Raw genomic sequence first — 24,117 nt, 5'->3', positions numbered from 1 at the left:
AGGGATGAGGCCAAGAAGGTCTTGGAGAGTAAATGAAAATTTATTTAGATATGAAAAAAATGTTGATGAACTTAAAAAACACATGAAGGAATTTTTCAGTTTTAACATGAATAAGGGCACTCCCATTGAAACAGTTTGGGATGCAAGTAAAGCTTATATGCGTGGGGTCCTGATACATATGAACTTTAAACATAAACAAATTAGACAGAAAAGGAGAATGGAATTGGAAGATGAAATAAAAAGCAAGCAACAGCTGCTTATAACAAACCCGAATGACCAGGCGCTCCAGATGGCGCTAAAGCTGTTGAAAGATCAATTTCAGATGCTTATAGCAGAACAAACAGCAACTAATTTACAATTTGCTAAACATAACACCTTTGCCAACGCTAATAAACCTGGTAGATGGTTAGCATATACTTTGAGAAGGAATATGAATGACAGAATTATTGATAAAATTGAGTTTTGAGGGAAGATGGTATATCAACAAGAGTTGATTAAAAAATCATTTGTGGACTATTATACTAAGCTATATGTACAGGATAATATACAGAACAAGTTAATAGATGATTTTTTGGAAGGAAAAAGGGTTGCCAAAATTTCTGTGCTTCAAAAGGCAAATTTGGAACGTCTTATGAGATCACTTTAGTTATAAATCAACTTAAATTAGCTAAGGCTCCAGGGACTGATGGTTTGACTGCAATGTATTATAAAACTTTACAACTGGAAATGATTGAATATCTTACACAACTATTTTGTAATATACAACAAGGAGGTAAAATACCTCCCTCATGGAAAGCGGCTTTTATCTCATTGATACCTAAAGATAAAGAGGGCCCTAAGAAACCAGAGGATTACAGGCCGATATCTCTTCTGAACACAGATTATAAAATATTTGCTAAGGTACTAGCCAACAGATTGATGCCGGTTATTCAAGAGATTATTCATCATGATCAAGCAGGATTTATTGAAGGCAGACATATGAAGGAGAATGTAAGGCAACTCATAGATTTAATTGACTATCTTGATAAGAATAAGCAGATCTCTGCAGTGCTGGTTTTCTTGGATGCAGAGAAGGCCTTCGATCGAGTGAATTGGAACTTTCTAACCAAGACTTTGGAAAAGATGGATATGGGACCACGATTGCGGCAGGCGATTGGAGCAATTTATCAGCAACAAAATGCACAACTTATTATTAATGGAAATTTGTCAACAACTTTCGAGATACAAAAAGGCACAAGACAAGGTTGCCCATTATCCCCATTGTTATTTATTTTAACTTTGGAAGTCTTGTTGAACGCAATTCGGGACTCAAAATCCTTAGATGGCATAGCTATCACAATTTATATTGTGTTTGTTGGGAGGAGAGGGGTTACGAGTAATCTATTTTAAGATGGGGGGAGGGGAGGGGGCAAAGTATTTGGTATAATATTTGAAAGTGAATTTTGGTGGGGGGGTTGGGGGGGGTATAGCATTTGTATGAGATTTATATTGTATGGCGGGGGGGGTGAAAAGGGGGAAAATCTGTTTGTACAAAACTCTTTTAATAGATATTTCCTATGAGGTCCTTGTCAAGCAGTGACGTGCGGTGAGGTTTATGACTGATGAGGCTGGTGACATAATCAAACCACGTGGTTGCTCCGATCGCACAGGCGCAGCCCAAACGGAGAAGTTTCTTTTCTCAGAAATGTCAAAAAGAGGCAGGCAGGCTGCCGCAGCTCCACTAAGAAGACATTTCTGAGAAGAGAAACTTCTCCTTTCTCCTCCTTCCTCCCCCTTCTAGCACTGATGATGTTACCATGTTTCCCCGAAATTTTGGGGCTGCCGGGCGGCTGCTCCCTTGTGAACTGGCTCCGGGCAAAGCCTCAGGGGCGAAGCAGCCATGAGGTAACCATGCTCATGAGCAGCCGCCCGGCAAATCCCCTCTCCAGCCGGGTAAAGCGCCATTCACTGACCTAGGGGGTATCCCTAAGGTGCCAATCCATGTGGTGCTCTGCCCATCCCCCCAGCTCCTGCGGCTTGGCACATCTGGGATACCCCCTAGGTCAGTACATGGGTGGGCCGGCTGCTGGAAGACCATAGAGAGCACTCCTAGAGCGGCCGATGCTGGAAGACTCAGCCCCGAGTTTTGGAGTTTGAAAGTTATGCTCGGAGCGGGGCGGCAGCGGTCGGCGGCGGGCAGCAGTGGCCTGGGAGAGCTGCGCAAGGGCTTGGTGAAGCTGCGGGCAAAACAGGCGCTCGCGCAACCCCCTTCTCCAGCCGGGCAGAGCTCCATGCACTGACCTAGGGGGTATCCCGAATGTGCCAAGCCGCAGGAGCTGGGGGGGCGGGCAGAGCACCACATGGCTTGGCACCTTAGGGATACCCCCTAGGTCAGTGAATGGCGCTTTTCCCGGCTGGAGAGGGGATTTGCCGGGCGGCTGCTCGTGAGCATGATTACCTCATGGCTGCTTCGCCCCTGAGGCTGTGCCCGGCTCTTCGGGAGCCAGTTCACAAGAGAGCAGCCGCCCGGCAACTCTCCCCTCTGGCCAGACAGAACACCACTCCCCAACCTAGCGGTATACCGAAGGCGGCAAGCAACGTGAGCACTCCCCCCCCTTGGCTCCTGTAACTTGGCCCGGGATCCTTGCAAGGGGAATGGGACCACGTGTGCAGGCGGCTCCTCAGCGCACAGCCTCAGATTAGCAGATTAGCGATCCCCTTCCCCTGCACACGTGGTCCTATTCCCCTCCTTCCTGAGCCAACATGAAGGGGACCGTGGCTGCGCTGATTGAGGCTGGAGCTGAGGAGCCTCCTGCACACGTCCCATTCCCCTTGCAAGGATCCTGGGCTTGCCCGATGTAAAAAATGGTGAGATCGGCACACTTGGGGCTGCTGCTGAGATGTCCAGGGAGGCTAAACCAAGCCGCGGGCCTCTCCCAGCCACTTTCACGGCTTCCTGGAGTAATTCTTTTTTATTTTCATGATGAGAGTGATGAGGCTCCGCCTCCCCTGACTGCACGTCACTGTTGTCAAGCACTAACCAAGTGTGACTTTGCTTAATTATTTTACAAAGCAACCAAAGTTAGCTGAGGGCTGTGGCTAGTTTTCAAGTACTTATTCGATATTTCTCCAGAACTGTTAGTTCTGAAAGTATATACAGTAATAGACATGTAGATGTCTTCCTTATTTTGTAAGAATATATATTACACAAATACAATACAAAAAGCAGTTTGTGTAGTACATTTATAGTGATTCTCCTAATTATTTATTTTAGGTACTACTTTTAGATATAACCCTTTTCAGATGCTTTGACCATATTTAATTAATATTTATTTATTTATTTTATTTATTTATTTAAACTTATTAGTCGCCCCCTCTCCCGACAGGGACTTGGGGCGACGTACACAAGCAACAGTCAGCACAGTGTCATACAGAGGAGGTAAAAAATAAATAAATAATTACAATACTAAAAGAGGTTAAAACCCCAATAACATTAATACTTTAAAAACTAAAATTAACAATTAAAAATGACCTAGGGGTGGAAAAGTTGTCGAGTTATGCCAGGCCGGCTAGCCGAAACAGGTGGGTCTTCAGTTTACTGCGGAAGGAGCGGAGATCGGTTGTTGTTCTAATGTCTGGGGGGAGGTCGTTCCAAAGGGTAGGGCCCGCCACAGAGAAGGACCTACTCCTGGGCACCGCCTTCTGACAATCTCTAGAGGACGGCACCCGGAGGAGACCCTCTCTGTGTGAGCGAATGGGCCGCAGGGATGTATAGGGCAGGACACGATCCCGCAGGTAACTAGGCCCTATGCCATGGAGCGCTTTGAAGATGGTAACTAACACCTTGAAGCGCACCCGGTAGGCCACAGGAAGCCAGTGCAGCTCGCGCAGGAGCGGTGTTATATGGGAGAACCTCGATCTCCCCATAATTACCCGCGCGGCTGCATTCTGAACCAACTGCAGTCTCCGGGTGCACCTCAAGGGGAGCCCCATGTAGAGAGCATTACAGTAGTCCAGGCGAGACGTCACCAGCGCGTGAGTGACTGTGTGCAGGGCCTCCCGGTCCAAAAGGGGTCGCAATTGGCGCACCAGGCGAACCTGGTGGAACGTCCCCCTCGCCACGGTTGCCACATGATCTTCCATAGCCAGCCGGGCATCAAGGAGGACGCCCAAATTGCGTGCCCGTTCCACCGGGGCTAATTGTTCATCCCCGATGGCCAGCGATGGAATGTGCTGGTTGTACCGGGGTGCCGGAAGCCACAGCCACTCTGTCTTGGAGGGGTTGAGCCTGAGCCTGTTGTCACCCATCCAGACCCGCACGGCTTCCAGACAACGGGACATCACTTCAACAGCCTCGTTGGGGTGGTTTGGGGTGGAAATATACAGCTGAGTGTCATCAGCGTACAGATGATATCTCACCCCAAAACCATGGATGATCTCGCCCAGCGGTTTCATATATGTGTTGAACAGGAGAGGCTAGAGGATCGACCCCTGTGGGACCCCACAAGTAAGGGGCCTCGGGGTCGACCTCTGCTCCCCCGTCAACACACATTGCGTCCGGCCAGAGAGGTAGGAGCGGAACCACCGCAATACGGTGCCCCCGATCCCCAAAACCTCCAGACGGCGCAGTAGGATACCATGGTCGATGGTATCGAAAGCCGCCGAGAGGTCTAATAGGACAAGGATGGAGGAACAACCCCCATCCTTTGCCCTCCAGAGATCATCCACCAACGCGACCAAGGCCGTCTCCGTGCTGTGACATGGCCGGAAGCCGGACTGGCGCGGGTCTAGATAATCATCTTCCTCCAGGTGACGCGGGAACTGCTGAGCCACCACACTCTCAACAACCTTCGCTAAAAAAGGAAGGTTGGAGACAGGACGGTAATTTGCTAGCTCCATTGGGTCCAGAGAAGGCTTCTTGAGCAGGGGTCTCACCACCGCCTCTTTCAAGGTGGTTGGTAAAAGGCCCTCACCCAACGAAGCGTTCACCAGTCCCAGTAGCCAGCCTCGTGAGCCCTCCCAGGAAGCCAGTACCAACCAGGAGGGACACGGGTCCAATAAACATGTGGTGGCTTGCAGTCGCCCGCGCAACCTGTCCAAATCTTTGGTGACAACAGGATCAAACTCCTCCCAGCGTGGAATCTCAAGACTAGCCTCGGACGCCCCCTCTGGAGTACTGGAGTGGGTCCACCCTCTCCGGATCTGATCAATTTTATCCTGCAGATATTCCCCAAACTCCTCTGCCCTGCCCTGCAATGGGGGTTCCCGCTGTCCCTGCGCCAGCAGGGAGCGAGTCACCCGAAACAGGGCGGCAGGGCGGTTCTCTGCGGACGCTATAAGGGTGGCACAATATTGACGTTTGGCCACCCTTATTGCCACAAGGTAGGTCCTTAAGTAGGCTCTTACCTGTGTTCGATCGGATTCGGAGCGGGAGGATCTCCACTTGTTCTCTAGGCGTCTCCTGTGGCGTTTCATCGCCCTTAGCTCCCCGTTAAACCAGGGGGCCCGGGTCAATCGTTGCCATCGGAGAGGCCGCAAAGGCGCAACCCGGTCCAAGGCTCCGGCGGCCACACTGTTCCACGCGGCCACCAGGTCCTCTGCCCGGGAGTGGGACAGGTCTGCAGGAGGTGGCCCAAGCTCTGCCTGGAACCTATCTGGTTCCATCAGACGCCTGGGGCGGAACCATCTGGGACCGTCTGGTTCCGCCTCCCCGCGGCGGGGAGTAGCGCCAGGGAAGTCCAGTTGGAGAAGTGAGTGATCTGACCATGACAGGGGTGTGATGACTAAATTCCCTCTTCCCAGATCACTCGTCCACTGGTCGGAGACAAACACAAGATCCAGTATGTGGCCTCTTTCGTGTGTGGGGTCCCGAACTACTTGAGTCAGATCCATGGCTGTCATGGAAGCCATGAATTTCCGGGCTGCCTCGGATGCCTCTCCCGTCGACGGCAGATTGAAATCCCCCATCACTAATAACTTGGGGGTCTCAACCGCCATCTCCGCGATCAGCTTGAGGAGTCCGGGCAGGGCCGTTGATGTATGGCGGGGAGCCAGGTATACTATCAACAGACCCAACTGACTCCCTGGGCCCCATTTCACGCCCAGAGACTCACAACCAGATGTCTGCGACACAGTGAATTCTCTTGGAGCCAAATCTTCCCGGATAATTATCGCTACCCCACAGCCCCTGCCCTGGGCCCGTGGCTGATGGAATACCCGGTAACCTGGAGGGCACATTTCCCCGAGGGGCAACCCCCCCTCCGGGCCCAACCAGGTTTCCGTTATTCCTGCGAGGTCCGGCTCCCCCTCTGAGATCAAGTCCCTGATGAGGGGGGCCTTGTTAACCACGGACCTCGCGTTCCATAACATCAGCCTAAGGCCCAGGCTCTGCCGATCCTGTCCACCTAGACTGCGGGGGTTGGTATAAGCGACCGGGCGTGTCCAACAGCCCCGGTCTCCCAACCGACCATGTGTTCTTCTGGTGTCCTCACGCCCGCCCCTCCCTACGACCGTCGCTATCGGAATCCCCCCTAAAGGAATGCTGTATCCTCTCGCCTCCCCCACTCCGCTCCCCTCCGTCCTGATCCCACCTGTTGACCTGGCTGTATCCATACCCCCAGGTTGAATAACCCTCCCCCCTCCCTGGAACCCCCTAAAAATTTTAAAAAACATTTTGCTAAAAAACCCCTAATCCCCCGCTTCCTCCACCTCTCTGGGTTAATAAACCCTTCATCGAGGTGGGCCCTCACCAGGGCAGGGGGGCATATCTGCGAGAGGGGGGACCCTCGCAGTCGTAGAATGTCAGCCCTAGAATAAATTATGATGTTAATCAGTCCGTGAGTATGGCTATGGCAGGGTTTTCTTTGCAATAGGTCCAAGATGTAAATAAATGTAAAAAGGCCAAGGTGTAGCTAGATGTAAAAGGTAACTAAAAGGAGAAAGGAAGCCTACATCGCCAAACCACAATAGTCTAACAGTCCTCCATCGAGGCCCAGAGGTAGTTCTTAAGGTGCTTCTTAAGTTCTTAAAGTGTGTAGAAGCCACAAATCGCAAATCCATGGGGGTGGGGGGGCGGGGGGGGAATGGGCGAAGTGCCAAGGCCAGTTTCCTGGCCTGTTGATCTTCTGGGGGTCGCCCAAACCTCCGGCGACCCCCCTGGCTTGCTTCTACGATCCCCTGGCTTGCTTCTACGAACCCCGCAGCTCCTCTCCGCCCCTCCCGGCCTCCTGAATAGGCAGCTCACCGCGGTCAGAGAGGTGGAAGAAAATATGGCGCCCGGTGTTCCAGCGCCATCTCCGCCGCTGCCGCCATCATCGCCATCGCCGGTCGGGTCCACACACCGCCCCCGAACAAGATGTAATTCGTTCTCCTTCTCACCGACTCACTCACTCCCCTCATGGAATCGCTCCTCCGCTGCACAGCTGTCTCGCCGCTGTCTCGCCGCCCTGGCAGCAACGCAAACCTCATCCTCCGCTCTTCCAGTTTTTCCAGTTTTCCGGCTGCCGCGGCCCAGCCTCAGCATTCAGCGTTCAGCGTTCTCGCCTCTTAGCCGCCATCCACAATTCTCAATCCTCGATCTCCTGTCCATCTGGCTGTCTGATTCTCCCGGGTCTCAGCTGTTCCCCCCGGGTCCCAGTTTTTCTCAGAGACAGCCAGGGTTGCCACTGACCAGCTCAAGACCCCCCAGAATGACTGGTGGGGGCCAAAAGCGCCCGCTATCCCTGCCAGGGAGCCCCTTCATTCACGGAGCTCTAGGAAGGGCCGCCATTGCCCCGGAAGCTCCTCCTCTCCTTATATTTAATAAGGAATTATTAACAACCTAAAAAAATAAATATAAATTGGGTTGATTTGCCCCAAATGTAGCAATAAAGGAAAACTCAGAATACCACTTTTTCTAGCATGGCAACAACATTTTAGCTCTTTTCATGAATACTGTAGAGATTTCCTGGTGAAAGGATTTTTGATATAATTCTTCTATTTCAAACTGCTTCATCTTCAGGCTGGCATAAGAAATGAAAGAATATTTAGAAGTGGTTGATGTTGAAGAAACATTTTAAGAAATATGTACAGAAATTGATTTGTTTTAAAACAGTCTCTTAGCTGTTTATTGTTTTAATAAAATAGAGTATTTCTACAGTTCCCATTGGTATTAGTAAAGATTCACTGTGAAGTATATTCCACAATTACAGGAAGAGTTTATTGGTGCTAGTAAAACAGCTCAGAAAAATCTTGTGATATTTCACAAGAAATATTTCTGAAAGACACATTGTATGTTAATCCTTACAAACAAATTTCATTCATGCCCATTCTTCAGAACTGTCATTTACCACCAGTCCTGTATTTTAAATTGACTTTGTAATGTTCTTGCATGGAAGTTTCATTGCCACCTACATTCAGCTCAACTGTGTCTTCTGAGCTGCATTCTCATTGCCAGCAATTGACCCCCTTTATTAGATAGTTGCTTTATTTTGTCTCAAATACTTTGCTCTCTCTATAGTCTGTTAGCAACATAAGCCTTTTCTTGCAATATGGTGTAGCAATTTTAAAATGGGAAAATAAATCCAGTAGTTTTTTCTCAACATTGTGAGTTTGTGCTTTACTGAAGCTTTGCTTTGAACACCGTAGTTTATTTTTGTGTGATTTCACTTGTCCCAAATTATGGAATTCTGCCCAAAATTCTGTATTCTGAAACCTCAAATCTCAGTTAGTGTATAGATGAAGGTGGATTTTCAAAGACAGGCAGGGAATGAATATGGTTTGACTATTCAAGCCCCGGCAAAAATAGTTAGCTAAAATTATTAATTCTTTGTATGGTCTATGTAGCAAAGCAAATAAGTAGGAGCTAAGCATCATAGGTTACAGTAGAGCATATTTCTTTTATTTCTATCATTTTGCACTGTATTGGATGGCAAGGAAAAGTAGAACAACTTCATTTTTTACCTAAGATATTCAATCTAGAACATGGGTGTCCACCTTTTTGGCTTGCCTGGGCCGTCCTGAGTGAAAAGGAAGTTTCTTGGGCCGCATATTTTTTTTTCTTTTTTACAACTCTGTAATTCCTTTTTATTGGGGTGGAGTTGGGGCAAATGAATGGAGCTCAGCGTTTCCTCGCCAGATGCCCTTCCTGATATCTATGTGGAGTTTGCAGTAGACAAACTATCACTACCTAGGATGGAACTCTCAACCTTCTGAGTGGAAAATGAGTGTTTTCACCTATAGGCCATCACACTGCTGTCTTGGGCAATATATGTATGTATGTATGTATGTATGTATGTATCACACTGCTGTCTTGGGCAATATATGTATGTATGTATGTATGTATGTATGTATTTGTGTTACAACCTTGTGTTACAGCTCAGCTAATGAGGAGGAGAGCCTGTGGCTTAGTGGCTAACACTTCTGCCTAATATGTAATACAGCCCAGGTTCAAATCCCAGTAAGGGTATGGCTAGCTGATGAGAGCTAAATAGCTTGAAATAGATCTATACTAGTCTCCCTTTATTTATCAGCACAAATACAACATATATATATTTGGGCATACCAAGGGTTGTAACACGGGGTTGTAACACAAATATACTCACTGAAAGTGACAGATGATTATATATACCTCAGCATAATATGTTCAGAAACATGCCAAGGTGTACCAGACTATGAAGGAATAGAAGATTCCTTAACTGAGCATCCTGACATGTTTCTTACATTTCCTGAGGGGGGTTGGTGGTGTCAGGTTTGGGCACAACCAAGAACATACCAACAATTCCCACAAAGAAACATAATTTCTGCAGGTTAATGAAGAATCATCAATCAATTACACCCCAATTGAACTGAAGTAATTCAACACTGCCTATAAAAGGAGAGATGAAAAAAGAAGTTGAAAGTCCCATCTTCCATTCCATGCCTATTTTGTTATTTGGTCAATGATAAATAGATTTCTTGATTCATAAGATTTGTGTGACTAAAAGACTGAATGTGTGATTCTTGTAATGCTTAAATAAAGCTTTTAAAATCTGCCTACAATCTTTTGGTACTTCTGGACAATTCACTGACTTTGTTGTTGTGATACATTAAAAGATTCCTAATTCTATGGGAGACGGCAAATCTCTTATTACATTTGTAACAACAACAAATGCAACTTAGAGATAAAATAGCAGTGTATGCAATATGATAGTTAATAAAACAAATGGTCAAAAATAATAAATACACACACACATACACACACACACACACACACATACACACACACATTTGCATAGTTTATTTGCCATTATTGATTATTTAACTGGAAATTATTTTGTAAACTTGGTAGAAAGTTCTGAAAACTAGCAAAATTACTCAAGATGCATTCAATCATACTTCTCATTCTAACATATGGTAGGGATTTTACCATATATCAAATACTAACAAATTTTAGAAACATGGACAAGCATGTTGGTTTTGTTCAGAGTTCTGATTTTTTTGTGCCATCAATTAACATGACTCTCCTCCAGTGGTATATAGTAGAATCCTTGGGACTTAAAGTCCAAAAGTGAGTGTTTTAAGAATTCTCAAAAGTACTTTAACTTGTGAATTATGTCTCCTGTAATCTGTCTCCAGTAGTGTTTAATTATCTGTGTGGTGAGGTTGGTTACTTCTTGAAGGACAGTGGCTTTGTTTAATATCTAGAGCAGGCCTGAAGCCACAGAGTGGGTAGACCCAAATCACAAGTATGGGGGTGGCAGGATTTGAAAATGGGGTTGAGAAATTTTCTTTAATATTTAACTGTGGCATGCCTAACTCATTACTAACACTTCATTTGTTCCTCTTCTCAAAGAGATTAGAAATTATGCTTCCAGTTTACCTCACTCCTGTTCCGATGGACCTCTGTGAGCTGTGTGTACTTCAGGTCTCAAAACATTTCTGTCTCTTGTAGTGAATTGAACCAGGAAGGCAAAAACACATACATTACAACACTGAATGGTTCAGTGTTGAACCATTTCTTGCAATCATGATACTAGGTTTGGGTCAAGAGGTAATAGTATAACTTTAATACATGTGGACTTCAAGTCCAAGCCAGTAGGAGTTGAAATCCACACAACATAAAATTGCCAAGTTTGAAAAAAAAACCCAACCCCTGCACTGAACTATTTTAACCCAAATCAAGCTGACTTGCTTTTTTGTCATCTAATATCTCTTGACTGTAATCCTCTTAATGTGAATAAGAAATTAAGTTCACTATCCCAGCATGTAGCAAAATATGTGCATCTGCATTATAAAAAGTGGCAGCATAATCTCAAGTGATACTGCTGCTTAAGGAGGATAGTAAATGATGCTCCTCCCAACCCGCAGTCCACAAATCTTGGCCCGGAGCCTAAATATGTACAAATCTGGCTTTAAACGGGCATTATATTTCCATTCAATAATAAATAAAACCTGTTGGAAATCAGGCTGTACTCATGGTGATTTCATGACAGATCTGTGTAGGTTCTGTAAAAGTTGTTTATGATTGCCTTATTTCAGGCAACTTTATTAAAAAGGTAGGAAAGTTAGGAAAAAGCTAGGAGAGCATGGATAAATAACAGCTAGGCTACATTGTGTTGAATTAATTCATTAGAAATTATTTGTGTCAATTGAATGAATTCAACTCACCCAAGGCAAGATAGGTAATAAGAGTTTAAAGGAAACCATGAGAGGAGAAGTTGCTGCTATATCCCATCACCGTTGACGATGCATCTGCCTTACATTTTTTCAATACATTAACAATATAGATTTTATTTATTGAATGTATGGAACAAGCCCTGATAATATTGATATTTGAAGCAGAATTTCTGAAAACATGGTTTTGAAAATATTTATTAAGTGATTTAAATAATTCAAAAGCATACTTTAATGTTCACTTATTTTCAAATATGATGAGCATATGAAATAAATTTGGTTTGGGAAAAAGTGTTCATGGTTCCTATTTCCCATATAGAAATAATACTGAATATGTGAATATGTGTGTGTGTGTGTGTATGTGTATCCATCCTTATTGCTACATTTACACATAGATATATAAAGTTAGCTAGGGTACATTAGCACAATGCACTAGACCACAAATTGCCTAACTTTTTTTAGCCTAGATATGTTGTACAAACGTATTGCACAAGGTTAGTTTATAATTCAGCATATCATGTAACAGCTAGGTTAATGTGTTATGAAATAGGAGCTGGTTGAAGTTTTTAAGCTGGCAATTGTCTTTAACCAATTAATTGTGCTCCTATCCAAATACTGATTAATCTCTCTTTGCAGTATTTTGCTTGTCCCAAATAATGGATCCCTGATGATGTATAAAAATAAATATTATGCTTTCTGAAAGATATACACAGCTAGCTAACCACCATTAGGAAGACATCTTACGCAAAGCCGTGTTAAATTATTATCTAGTTACACAGATTTAGTGAATTGTCTCAAAATTAGCATCAAGTTTCTGTAGATCTATTGTAAGTGGTTGAAAATCAGCTTCTCTGTCAAACAACTTCTTTTCTGCCGTTTTTCCTTCAAATATGTTCATGATTATTTCGGTGACAGTTTTACTTATGAAAATAGAGTTTATTTAATATTTTGAACCTTTTGCTTTAAAATATAGGAGAAATATGTTTTCTTAGTCTTGTGTCATCTGGCTGTATATCAAAAGATAAAAAGCTTGGAAATAATTTTTTTGTTCTTAAATATAATTGTTCTAATTTTATTTATGAAACAGCTGGTGGATTTTTAAAATATTTTTAAACATTTTTTGCTTTTAATCTTTAGACGTGCACATAGGGACTGCTATAGTGTTTTATCCTTTAAATGTGTCATATAGAAATGAATACATCTTTCTGTATTGCGAATCTTTCTTTTAACTACCAGATCTTCAAAAATGAATCTAAATCTGATTGTAACTTCAATTATCTAGTACATTGTTCTGCTGCTTGGAGAATGTAAAGTACTATGGACTTTCCCTTCAGTCCAGCTCTGCAAACAAATAATTAAAAGAAGGTACAGTACTTTCAAGTTAGTTGCCTAAAATCTGGAAGGCAAAGAAAGTGACAAATTATCCCTAAACTCCTAATCTCACAAAACTGAAGTATCATGTAGTTTTTCATGAGGAGAAAGTTTTAGTGATAAATACCGGTATATAGTTAACATGAAGTCCAATTTTAAAAGAACTTTGGGGGGGGGGGGGGAATAAAAAAGAGACGTATCAATGAACATATTCACTTTCAAATAAGCCAGATCTACATAAATCATTGTTGGTTAAATTTATTTGCCACCTGGACTGGTGATTTCAGAGCACAAGCAGAAGAATCCCATGAGGTAGAATAACCTGAGGAAAAGGATATTTGAACTGTTAAACCAGAAAGTCCAGTTGCCTCTTGAAAAAAGCACCTTTGGGACAACTATGACATGGATAAATGAATGAGAATCTCCATATACGTTCAAAAGTAAAATAATAAATTAGATGAAATTCTCAATCTCTACAGTTCAGCATGAAAACCATTATCTTGTTTTATAAGAAAGGTTTTGGGTAGGTTCCTGAAAATTAGGAGTGAGGACCTGATGGTATCTATCTTCAAGTGCAACAGTTTCCAGAAATGGTGTTACCTTCAAAAAGTCCTGTGTTCTGACCCACATTCCTGTGAATTTCAAGTGTAATGTAAGGGGTAGTTTTGATGGTTGTGGAGGAGGTAGTAAAAGATCTACCTCTCTTCATGTCCCAACTGGCCAGGCAAGATCATTTTGGATAAGACAGTGTCCGCTTTGTCTAGTAGGGAAGAAAATATCTTCTGATATCAAAAATATAGAAAGCTGATCAAAATTGTTTAGAAGCTTCTCCTACCTGTCTAATGACTCCACAGTTACACCATAAATGAAATATAACTAGAAATTTTGACAGTTTCTTTGCTAAAAAGTTGTTTTTAGTGGCAAGGTATCCTGTTCAAGTTTCATTACGGAAATATTTTTACTATAGCAAGTACTGTTCAGGTATTAAAATATGCTGGCCAACAACACTGATTTTTACAAGAAAGATCTATAATAAATTACACGGCCTAATTTTGTATGTAGAATAACATGTCCCACCCCCAAAAAAACTTGCAACAGTATTTATTTATTTGCTTTATGTGGCCGATCATCTCACATAGGTGACTGGGCGGCTTACAGTACAGTAAGTAAAACAAATAAAATTCATATAAAATGAAAACACAGAGCAACTGAGCATCGCAAAATAACCATCAACAAAGTCAATCGCATATCCAATGCCCCAAGGTCAGCAGGGTCAGGGCTAACCCAGTCTACTCATTCTTTGAAAATGAATTGTGAGAAACCTAATAATATATGTATTTTATTTTTCAGGTAACCAGCATAAAGCGTGAAATGACCTTTGCAGCATTTCAAAAGGAAGACCTAAAAAGTGATCTAAATCAAAAACTCTCAGATCAGCAATTTTGTGTGTTGGCTATGAAGGAAGAAGATTCAAAAACAGCAGACGCCAAAAAATTTGGCAGAATTCATGATCATGAAAAAGAAAATACTCGTTCTATCTGTCTTCTTGAACAGAAGCGCAAAGTTGTATCTTCAAACATTGATGTGCCTCCTACAAGGTACAGAAATTTAAAAAGTAGAAAAAGAAAAAAAATTGATAAAATTGAAAATTGATAAAATTCTGAGTATATTTTGTGTTCTTCTTTCTGTTGTGAATGTTTACAATTGTTTAATGAATCGTACAATCATTGAGTGAATCTTTTTCACCCATTGACGTTGCTTGTCAGAAACTCCCTAGGAAGATTGCAAATGACAGCCCCAGGACCCTGGGATGCTGCAACCATTGTAAGTACATGCCGGTTGCGAAGCATCCAAAGTTTGATCCCGTGACTGTGGAGATGCTACATCAGTTGTAAATGTGTGAATTGGTCATTACTCACTTTTTTTCAGTACCATTGTAGCTTTCAGCAGTCATTAAATAAATGGTTGTAAGTTGAAAACTAACTGTAATGCTTTTGATGCAAGTCTAACATAGGAATACAGAATCCTAGTGTTAGAAGGGACCTTGGAGGTCTTTTAGTCCAACCTCCTGCTCAAGGCAGGAGACCCTATGCCACCCAGAGAAGAATCACTCAAGTCATAGAACCTTTTTTTCCTTCTGTTCTGCACCGGCAGGGCCAAAGCGGAAGGGAACAAAGACAATTCAGGAGCTGCAGGAGATGTCCTATGGTCACAGGTGGAAGTCACAGTGCATGCTTGCAGCTAATGGGGAATGGAACAAGGTTACTAAAAGGAAGCTGCTCTGAGGCCAGATGAGTGAGTGTTATGGGGTCATTAGTGGACATTAATTTTGGAATCCTATAGATAGGAGATACAGATTTATTGGGCAACCTTTAGTGCATCTGGTCTCTGTCAAACAGGAATAATTAACTTTATAATTTTTAGTTCAATCTTCTCTTACATTTTGTGAGGAATAAATAATGGTAATTGAATGAGGTAATTATGATTGTAAGTTGTAATAATCATAAAGCAGATAACCATATGACCAGACCTAATGTTACAACCTTGTTTAACATGGTGTTTAATTGTATACCATTAAGCAAACCCATTGTTCTCTATGGGCTAGTTTTGGCAAAAAATGAAAGAAAATGTAAATTGCAGTCATGTGACCACGGGGCATCGCAAACAGCCATAAATATGGGCCAGTTGCCAATCCTGCAAAATGCAGTCATGTGATCACAGGACGTCAGAACTTTGAAATTGGGTCGTAAGTCTCAGGGCGGGAAAGTTTCTATCAGAACTTCAAAAGGTCATTAAATGACCAGTTGTAAATCGAGGATTATATGTACTTGCATTGGGGCATTCACAAAGGATTGTGAAAATATGCTAAAGATAAATTGTATGTTTCTTGCTACTGAAGACATTCTGTGTATTGTTTTCCAATGGAAGCACTTTCTGTAATATGCATAGAGACTGCAGACTCATTTCTCAGAAATTGTATTGGTTGTCACCTATAAAGTTGGTGTAAAAGCAAACACAGTGGCATTTTTGAAAGTGATATTCTCACTCACTCATCTGCTGCTAAAAGACGTGAGTGATTTGAAGCCTTGATATTTCACCATTAACCTCTTAGAGGCGTGAAATCTCTTAGTGATTTATAATGACATATCACTGAAAGGGGTCATGTTGCTCATCAAGCATAATGCCCCACTCAGAGCAAAAAAAAAAAAAAATCATACATTTTTTTTTGCCTTTTAATAAAATTTGCTAATTAGAAAGATGCCAACAGAATCCTCTTGGTTTTTTTCTAAATGAAATGCAGAACTTTAGATGTTAAATGTGTACCTGTGTAAAATATGTGAGTTTGTATTAAAAAGATGTATGTACACATATAAAAGAGATACAAAATCTTAAAACTAGAGTACTAAAGGATGGGGGTTTTTTGTACCTGAATTGCAGTGATGCAAAGACATGTTTAGGTCGTAAGTACCCAAATAGAGTAGATGACCGGGAAGCTATTTAGCGGTTTGTGTGAATTGGTCTGATTCGAGATAGGAGGAATGTGTTTGATTTGTTTCAAGGCTTATAGGCTACTTCACTTAGCTGACTCTGAATACTATGAAATTCCTCAGTATGTAACTGAAATTAAAATACTATGAATTGAATTTTAAAAAGCATTTTTTGTATTATAACACCGGTAGACATATGCAGAAGAATAAAATAAATTCCTCCTCAGGAGGGATCATGGTAGTGAGGTACTGTACATGCCTTGATGAAACAGCCAGTGAAGGACTCCTTGGTATACTCTGAGCTTGGTTGTTTTCATGCAGACGTTTGATTACCCAAACTAGGTAGCATCATTAGCATGTAGTTTGGTTAATGAAATGTCTGCAAGAAAACAACCAAGTTCAGACCTAGTTATTTGCGGGATCGTATCCTGCCCCATACATCCCTTCGGCCGATTCGCTCACACAGAGAGGGACTCCTCCGGGTGCCGTCCACTAGGCTGTGCCAGCGGGCGACACCTAGGGGAAGGGCCTTCTCTGTGATGGGCCCGACCCTCTGGAATGACCTTCCCCCCGACATTAGAATGACTATGGATCTCCGCTCCTTCCGTCAGAAACTTAAAACCCACCTATTCCAGCTAGCCGGCTTGGCCTAATTCCACCTATCCCACCTCAGTTCTATTTTTTTAAATTTTTAGGATTGGTTTTAGGGTCTGTTTTTTAATTTTTATAAATTGTACAGGGGTTGTTTAATTTGATTTTTACCTATGTGTATGATTGTATGTATGTTTTAAATTTATTCCTGTACACCGCCCCGAGTCCCTCCGGGGAGAAGGGGCGGTCTAGAAATTTAATAAATTATTATTAATAAATTATTATTAGAGAGCACTCATTCAAACTTGAGCTAAAAATATTCTCCTTTTTTGATAAAATAGCCAAATCTCCATATTTCCTGAAAGTCATGTGGGAAGAGGGCATTTCAGTGTCAGGGCCAATGCTGTTCTATAGGAAGGGGCAGCAATTAGAAGAAATAATTCCATGGCAGTTGGCAGTTTGATCAAAGGGACATGTAAGGAGCCTTCCCCGCTAGATTGTATGGAGTGGACAGATGTTGCTAGGTGAAGGCAGTTCTATAAGAAAGCCTGGTCTAAGCTATGCACTGCTTTAAAAAGTGACAACAGCACCTTGATTCCTACCCCAAAGCCAAAAATCAACCAATGCAGTATAAGTGTTACGTGGGTATTACAAGATACACCCATAACTATTTGAGACACTCTGTTCTGGGCCAGTTGTGGCTTATAAATGCTCTTCAATGGTAGCTGTACATGAAACACATTGCAATGGTTCAATTCAAAGACTGAATAAGGTATGAATCACAGTGAATAGCATTTCCTTCCCAGAAAAAGATCACAGATTCACACAAGCCAGAGCTGTGCCAAAATTCTCTTGACCAGAATTCCCTAGTACTCCTTGAGCAGAAGCTGTGACTGCGAATGAAACTTTGAGATGTGAAGCATTCTGTTTGAGGCAGTGCAACTTCCCACATGGCTAACAAGAATCATACTGGAATTAATAGGTCTTCAAACTAGAAATCTTTAATATTTTAGTCCTTGAGATAGACAGGTGACATCTCATTCAGAAGCATCTGTACTCTTCCTCTTGCTTCTTCAAAGTCTAATTTAAGAGTATCACAGGGAAAAGCTGTCCTATGTTGATTATGAAATTGGCGGTTTATATCAGATCCACCAGATGGCACTAGAGAGTGTTTACAACTTTAATGTACAAAAGGGATTATTTCATAAAAAGAAACAAAATGCATATTTTATTATATACAATTTACATAGTTGAATTTATTCAGTTTCATACACTGAGTTTCAAAATAATTACCAAAATAATATTCTTCCAGACCTGTAACATTTTTCCATGAATAAGATTGATGTTCTGTACAACTGAAGTTCTCTGTTTTTTCAAGTACCCTGAATAATGCAAACATTTTCAAAATATGTATGTTTGTGTGTGTGTTGCGTGTATACTTCTAGAAGAGTGAAGTTGTTTTTGGCAGCAATAAAGAAAATTGCCCTTTTAGGTTTTTACACTTTTTTCTGCTAGTCAAGCTAAGACATTTAGTGTTTGTGGAAGTAACTTGTGATTTGTTGAAGACAGCGATACAAGATCTGAAACTATTTACAACATTTAAAATTCTCCTTAATTATTCGTCGTTTTAAAAAATTCATGGGCAGAAGTTTTATTGGTGCTAGAAGCTTCATGTTGTAACAACTAGTGTATGTTAGAACTGTAATCTTGTCAAAGTTGTCAAATATGTGGGTTTTCCATCACTGGAAGGTTTTAAAAAGAGACTGAAAAGCCGTTTGTCAGAAATGGTATAGGGCCATGATGGCGAACCTATGGCACGCATGCCCAAAGTGGCACATGAAGCCATGTTACCCGGCACGCACGGCCTTGCCTGTTTGTCTTCCTGGTTTCTGGTGTGCATGCACGGGCATTGATCAGCTGTCCTGTGCACGCGGCAGTGCCGAAAACCGGTGTGCGCATATGTGCCAGCCAGCTGATTATCAGGTGCGCATGCACGCCAGAACCTGGAAGTTCAGCTTTTCCAGAGCGTGGTCCCTTCGCGAACGTGGCAGTGCTGAAAACCAGCCTGTGCATGTGCGCCGGCCAGCTGATCATAAGGCACACATGCGCTTTAGAACCTGGAAGTTCAGCCTTTCGGAGCGCAGCACTGACAAGAGCATACGCGATGTTTCTGTGCAACCTTTTTGGCACTCGGTGCCGAAAAGGTTTGACATCACTGGTATAGGGTCTCCTGCTCGAGCAGGAGATTGTACTAGAAGGCCTTCAAGGTCCCTTCCAACTCTATTATTCTATGTTCTAAAGATAGACGCCTTTGACTAGATACTGTCTGATTTTGTGATAATCAGGCTAGGTAAGACAGGTGGAAATTCCTCAGCACAGCTATTGAAAAGGGAGACTTTGTAAATCAGGAGTGCCTATGGCTACAGTGCAGTCCTGATTTCATGGAAGACATTTTTTTCATGGACTGGATGGGGGGGGGAGATGGTTTTGGCTTCTTTTGCTTGCTTGCTCACCTCCTACTGCTGTGTGGCCCGATTCCTAACAGGCCACGGACTGGTACCAGTCTGTGGCCCAGAATTTGGAGATGCCTGCTTAAATCAACTGGAAGGTTGGAATGTGTTTCTAGCAACACCACTAGAAGAGATCAAACTTTTATTTTTTGTCCAATTTTGTCCTTTTGGAATTCATTTGCAAAAAATGGTCAAATTTTAGAATTCAGTTGAGCTAGGGAGGGTGAATTATGTTTTGGAATTATGTTTCCCATTCCTATTCCCACAAATTTTTTGTCCAATTTTGTCCTGTGACAAAATTGCAAAGGAGCAAAAGATCAACCCCTCCATTTCTAAGCATAAAAACCCTTTATTTTTCCAAAAGATCCCCAAATTATGCCCTTGGAATTCATTTGCCATTCCTGTCCTTATTCTCTAGCACCTGTTTTATTGTGCAAGATTAGCTAGCTATGCAACAGCAAAACATCTGAAATATCTGAGCACCGATTCTGTTTTGCCTAAGTTTAAAGAATCCTTCAGATCATGCTTAATTACTGGTGATCAAATAGATGTGTCCATGTGGTCTCATAATGGGGCTGAATATATAAATAGTTCTAAATGAATACATGACGATAATATTGAAATTATAATAGTGAAATAGTTTTCCACTTCTTTCTTCCTGGATTTAAAAAAAAACTATGTAAATTTAAGTCAACATTAGGATTTCTTAGTAGTTTTCATTCAAGTTCTAACCAGATTTAACTCTGGTTAGTTATTTCAAGATCAGCCAAGGAGTTCAGGCTAAATTAAATATACAGTAGATCACAATTTCTTCCTAATTCTGTTATTTGCTTACGTCAGCCTTTGGCTTTTTAAAGAGCACTGAATTAAATAATAATTCAGCAGGAGGTTTTGAATGTGGAAGCTGCCAGAATAAAGTTTGAGTGTATCATTTCTCTTACTGAAGGCTCAATTTCCATCTGAGCAATTTCTGCTTGTTTAGTAGTTTTGTCACATAGCAACATTGAATGAGTGTTTGAAAGTCTCCAGCAACTAAAAGAAAAGGAGAAGTGACAGTGCAAAGAATCCAGCTTGAATGTGCTTTGAGCTAATTCTGTTCAGTTTAGTTGTGTGCAACATAAATCACACCCAAATAGAGTAAATTAGGAAAGGAATTAATACATCCAGATACATTGGTTTAAATGACCTATGTTAACTCTGCATCAAAAGAAAACTATATATTAGTAAGTATAGTATGTTTCATATATTATCCCAGAATCGTAATGCTATCAAGGGGCACAGCTCCATATTCAGTGAAAGGGAAGAATGTAGGTTTTTTTTTTCCTCATTACTATTTTTGTCTTGTTTCTGTCCTGATAAAATACACTAAAATTCTTCTTCAAATGGAATGGACTTGCAGATATGGTACTTAATTAAACACAGTCCACTGCATCCATATGAGTAAATGTTGCATATTTTACTGGTGGTGTTTCAGATTGGTCTCTGAATAACAGTAATCAGGTTTGAAAAGGCAGGTGCTATTAAGGATGCCTGCCAAAAAGCATAATACTATTTCCTAGATTAAAAACGGTGACACTTGCTAGCCAGTGTCTTATCATACTATGACTGCATTCACATTACATTATGCTGTGACCCATTTTAATCATCTTTGTTGAACTAGCCCTTGTGGTTATTATGTGAGCTCTGCATTTAGAAGATAGAACTCCTGTTCGGTTTATTTTTCAAATAATTGGCTCCAATTCTCTATCCAATGTAATCAATAATTTAGATTTGAATCGTGACCAGACTTATTTCATTCACTTAGAGAGATTTAGATTCCTTTGCAAACACTAATTATTGATATGGAAATAAGAACAACCCACCTGTGAAGAAATTCAAACTACTGTACTTGCTGTCTGTTTATACCCTCTAAATTTTCAAAAAAAACCACTGTGAAGAGTTTTGTTAAATACCTTTTGGAAGGGCTCATTCCAGTATCTAAGCCTCAGGCTTACAGATGGCCGTCCTATATTGGGACAGAAAATATATAAATCCCCTCCTTTAATTTAAGATTATTGCTCCATTTGCACTTTTAGAAGTGTTTATATTAAATATTATTAAAATCCTAAGCACATTAAGGTGATAGAAAGTTTCATTAAACTTACTGGAGTTTGGTGATTAGTATATAGGGTTTATTTATTTATTTATTTGTCTGTTCATTCATTCATTTGACTTCTATAGCAGCATCACCACAAATGACTGGGCAGTTCACAATTCAAAACATACATTACAACTAAAATTCTAAAAACATTTTAAAACAATAAAACAGTAACAAGCATCAAATATTATATTTTCTTAGTAGGCAGGCTTATACTTACTTCTTGTGAAAAAATAGATACTATTCTGCATTCCATTTGCTCTCTTTAATGATGCTGTTTGTATAAATTCTAGAACAGGCCCTGAATCTTCTTAAAAATTATCATTCACATTTTTAGAAATACCACTGAAGTATGCTATGTACACAGCCTATAGCCCTAAGGGGTACACGCCCCAGAGCCTCTCCAATAGTTGCTTGAATTTTAATTTTCAATGCATAGGAAGAATCGTTTTGATTCATTGATTTCAGTGTTTTGTTGACTCATTGTATATAAGTGAATGCTTTCTTTAACGTCTCCTTTTCTAAAGGCAAGGACAGATAAATATTATAAAGACTTTTGCAGACTCAACTATGCCAGTGGAAGATAGTCAATATTATTTGTTCGTGATATGTTATTCATTAACCAAATTTAAGGTATACAAAGCAGTGGTTTATAGCTTTGTACTACAAAGTAACATTTTAAGGGGGCAGTTTTGTGTATGAGGAGAACTTGACAGCTTTACATAGCTTCCGTTTCTAAATGTGATATCTGAAGGAAGATCTTGCCAAGATTTTCCTATCTGTCTTCAGTGTTCCCTAGTCTAAGATCACAACTATAAAGTGTGAAATCTAGGCATAGTGACAAGCTTTCCTTAAAAAAAAGTCTCTTTTTACTTTTATGGTGTTACTATTACAATGCTTTGATGTATTGGTTAAAACAATTAAGGTAATGTGGCTGTTTGCATGTAGTCTCTTTTTCTCCATCCTTTCATTGTGGGAGTAAGTTTGGAATGATAAATGTTCTTATTTATATTTATATTGCCAACAATACTGTGATCACGCCACCAAGCAGTGTAATATGAGGGGATAATTTTGCCAAGTTGTTTTATTTGGACAAATGTACGCCACAGACATGGTAGCATAAAAAGAGATGTTATACTTCATTTTCAAGCATGAGGCTTGAAGAAATGGTGTTAGATTTCAGGAAAGGATTCAAAAGCAGCCAGCAGCAACAGTAAAATTATCTCTTTGGTGCCATTCATTATATCACAAATATCTTTGGTAAAGTGTCAGACACTTGTGCTGATGAAACCAGAAAGGGGAAAAATGTCATCTTGTGTATGTTTAATATGTCTGCCATGACAGTGTACAAATGTACTAAAGTCAGCCTGTAGAGCAGGGGTGTCCAAACTTGGGAACTTTAAGACTTGTGGACTTCAACTCCCAGAATTCCCCAGCCAGCATGGCTGGCTGGGGAATTCTGGGAGTTGACGTCCACAAGTCTTAAAGTTCACACCCCACTACTTCCATCCGCATTGTTGCTAATACAGTTTGGGAATTATGTTTCCTTCTGACTCATAGACCGGACCCATTTAGTCAAATCACTTGAAGGATTTGCAGGTTTTAAACTACAATTCTCTTCATCCTTGCCCGTCAACAGGCTGGATGGGGTAGAGAAATGTTGGATCCCAATTATCTTTGGATTTTTCTCTTACGTAATTTCCTTTTAGGGAACAAAGAAGGAGTCTGTGCCTAGGAGAGAAAATTAAACAATGGCATCATGAAAGTAAATAGTATAGAAAGTAAATACTATCTGTTCTTCAGAAAGTAAGTAGGAAAAGGGGAGGAATATTGACGTACCTCTTACCCAGGATTCTATAGTGTTATGCTTCTGGTTTGTGTGTCCATATGCCTGAATTCAAGAACATATGAGTGAGGCCGTTTTCTATTTACGAGTGCAATCTTTCTTTCTTTCTTTCTTTCTTTCTTTCTTTCTTTCTTTCTTTCTTTCATTTGTTCTTTCTTTCTTTCTTTCTCTTTCTCCCTCTCTCCCTTTTTTTCTTTCTTTCATCAAGAATTGACTTATAAATCTTTTTATTGTAGTCGGCCACTTTCAAAATTATAATAAATACGATGAAGATTTAAGTAAATTCTTCCATCCAACTCTCCCATGGATGCAACAATAACCCCTCCAAAATTCTTAATAGCTCCAAGTGGGAAGTTTTTATTAATTAGTCTCTCTGCAAGGAGTAGGACTAATTCTGAATTTTGACTGGCACTTAAAAGAGAGCACAGATTCCTATGTATCACATACAGTTTTAGTTACAAGTTTTTAGATTTTGGTACTGCACAAAACTTAAAAATGCCATGCATGGTGATGATATTGGCAACTTATAAAATGGCAGCAATACTGTACAGAGACTGCTTTCTT

General features: G+C 41.3%; 1 protein-coding gene across 3 annotated transcripts in view; it reads left to right on the top strand.

The window, feature by feature from the left end:
- Positions 1-24,117, top strand: part of ZNF704 (zinc finger protein 704) — a 57,857-nt gene that overhangs the window by 11,735 nt on the left and 22,005 nt on the right. For all 3 annotated transcript variants that reach the window (XM_081952150.1, XM_081952148.1, XM_081952149.1), the window contains exon 2: positions 14,332-14,579. In XM_081952150.1, the coding sequence (XP_081808276.1) occupies positions 14,332-14,579 (248 nt within the window). The remainder of the gene's footprint in view (positions 1-14,331; positions 14,580-24,117) is intronic.

This window comes from Natrix helvetica (genome assembly GCF_964273705.1).
Source record: "Natrix helvetica genome assembly, chromosome: 4".
Lineage (NCBI taxonomy): Eukaryota > Metazoa > Chordata > Lepidosauria > Squamata > Natricidae > Natrix > Natrix helvetica.
Note: the sequence above shows the minus strand (reverse complement) of the source record. Positions and strands in the feature narration are given on the sequence as shown.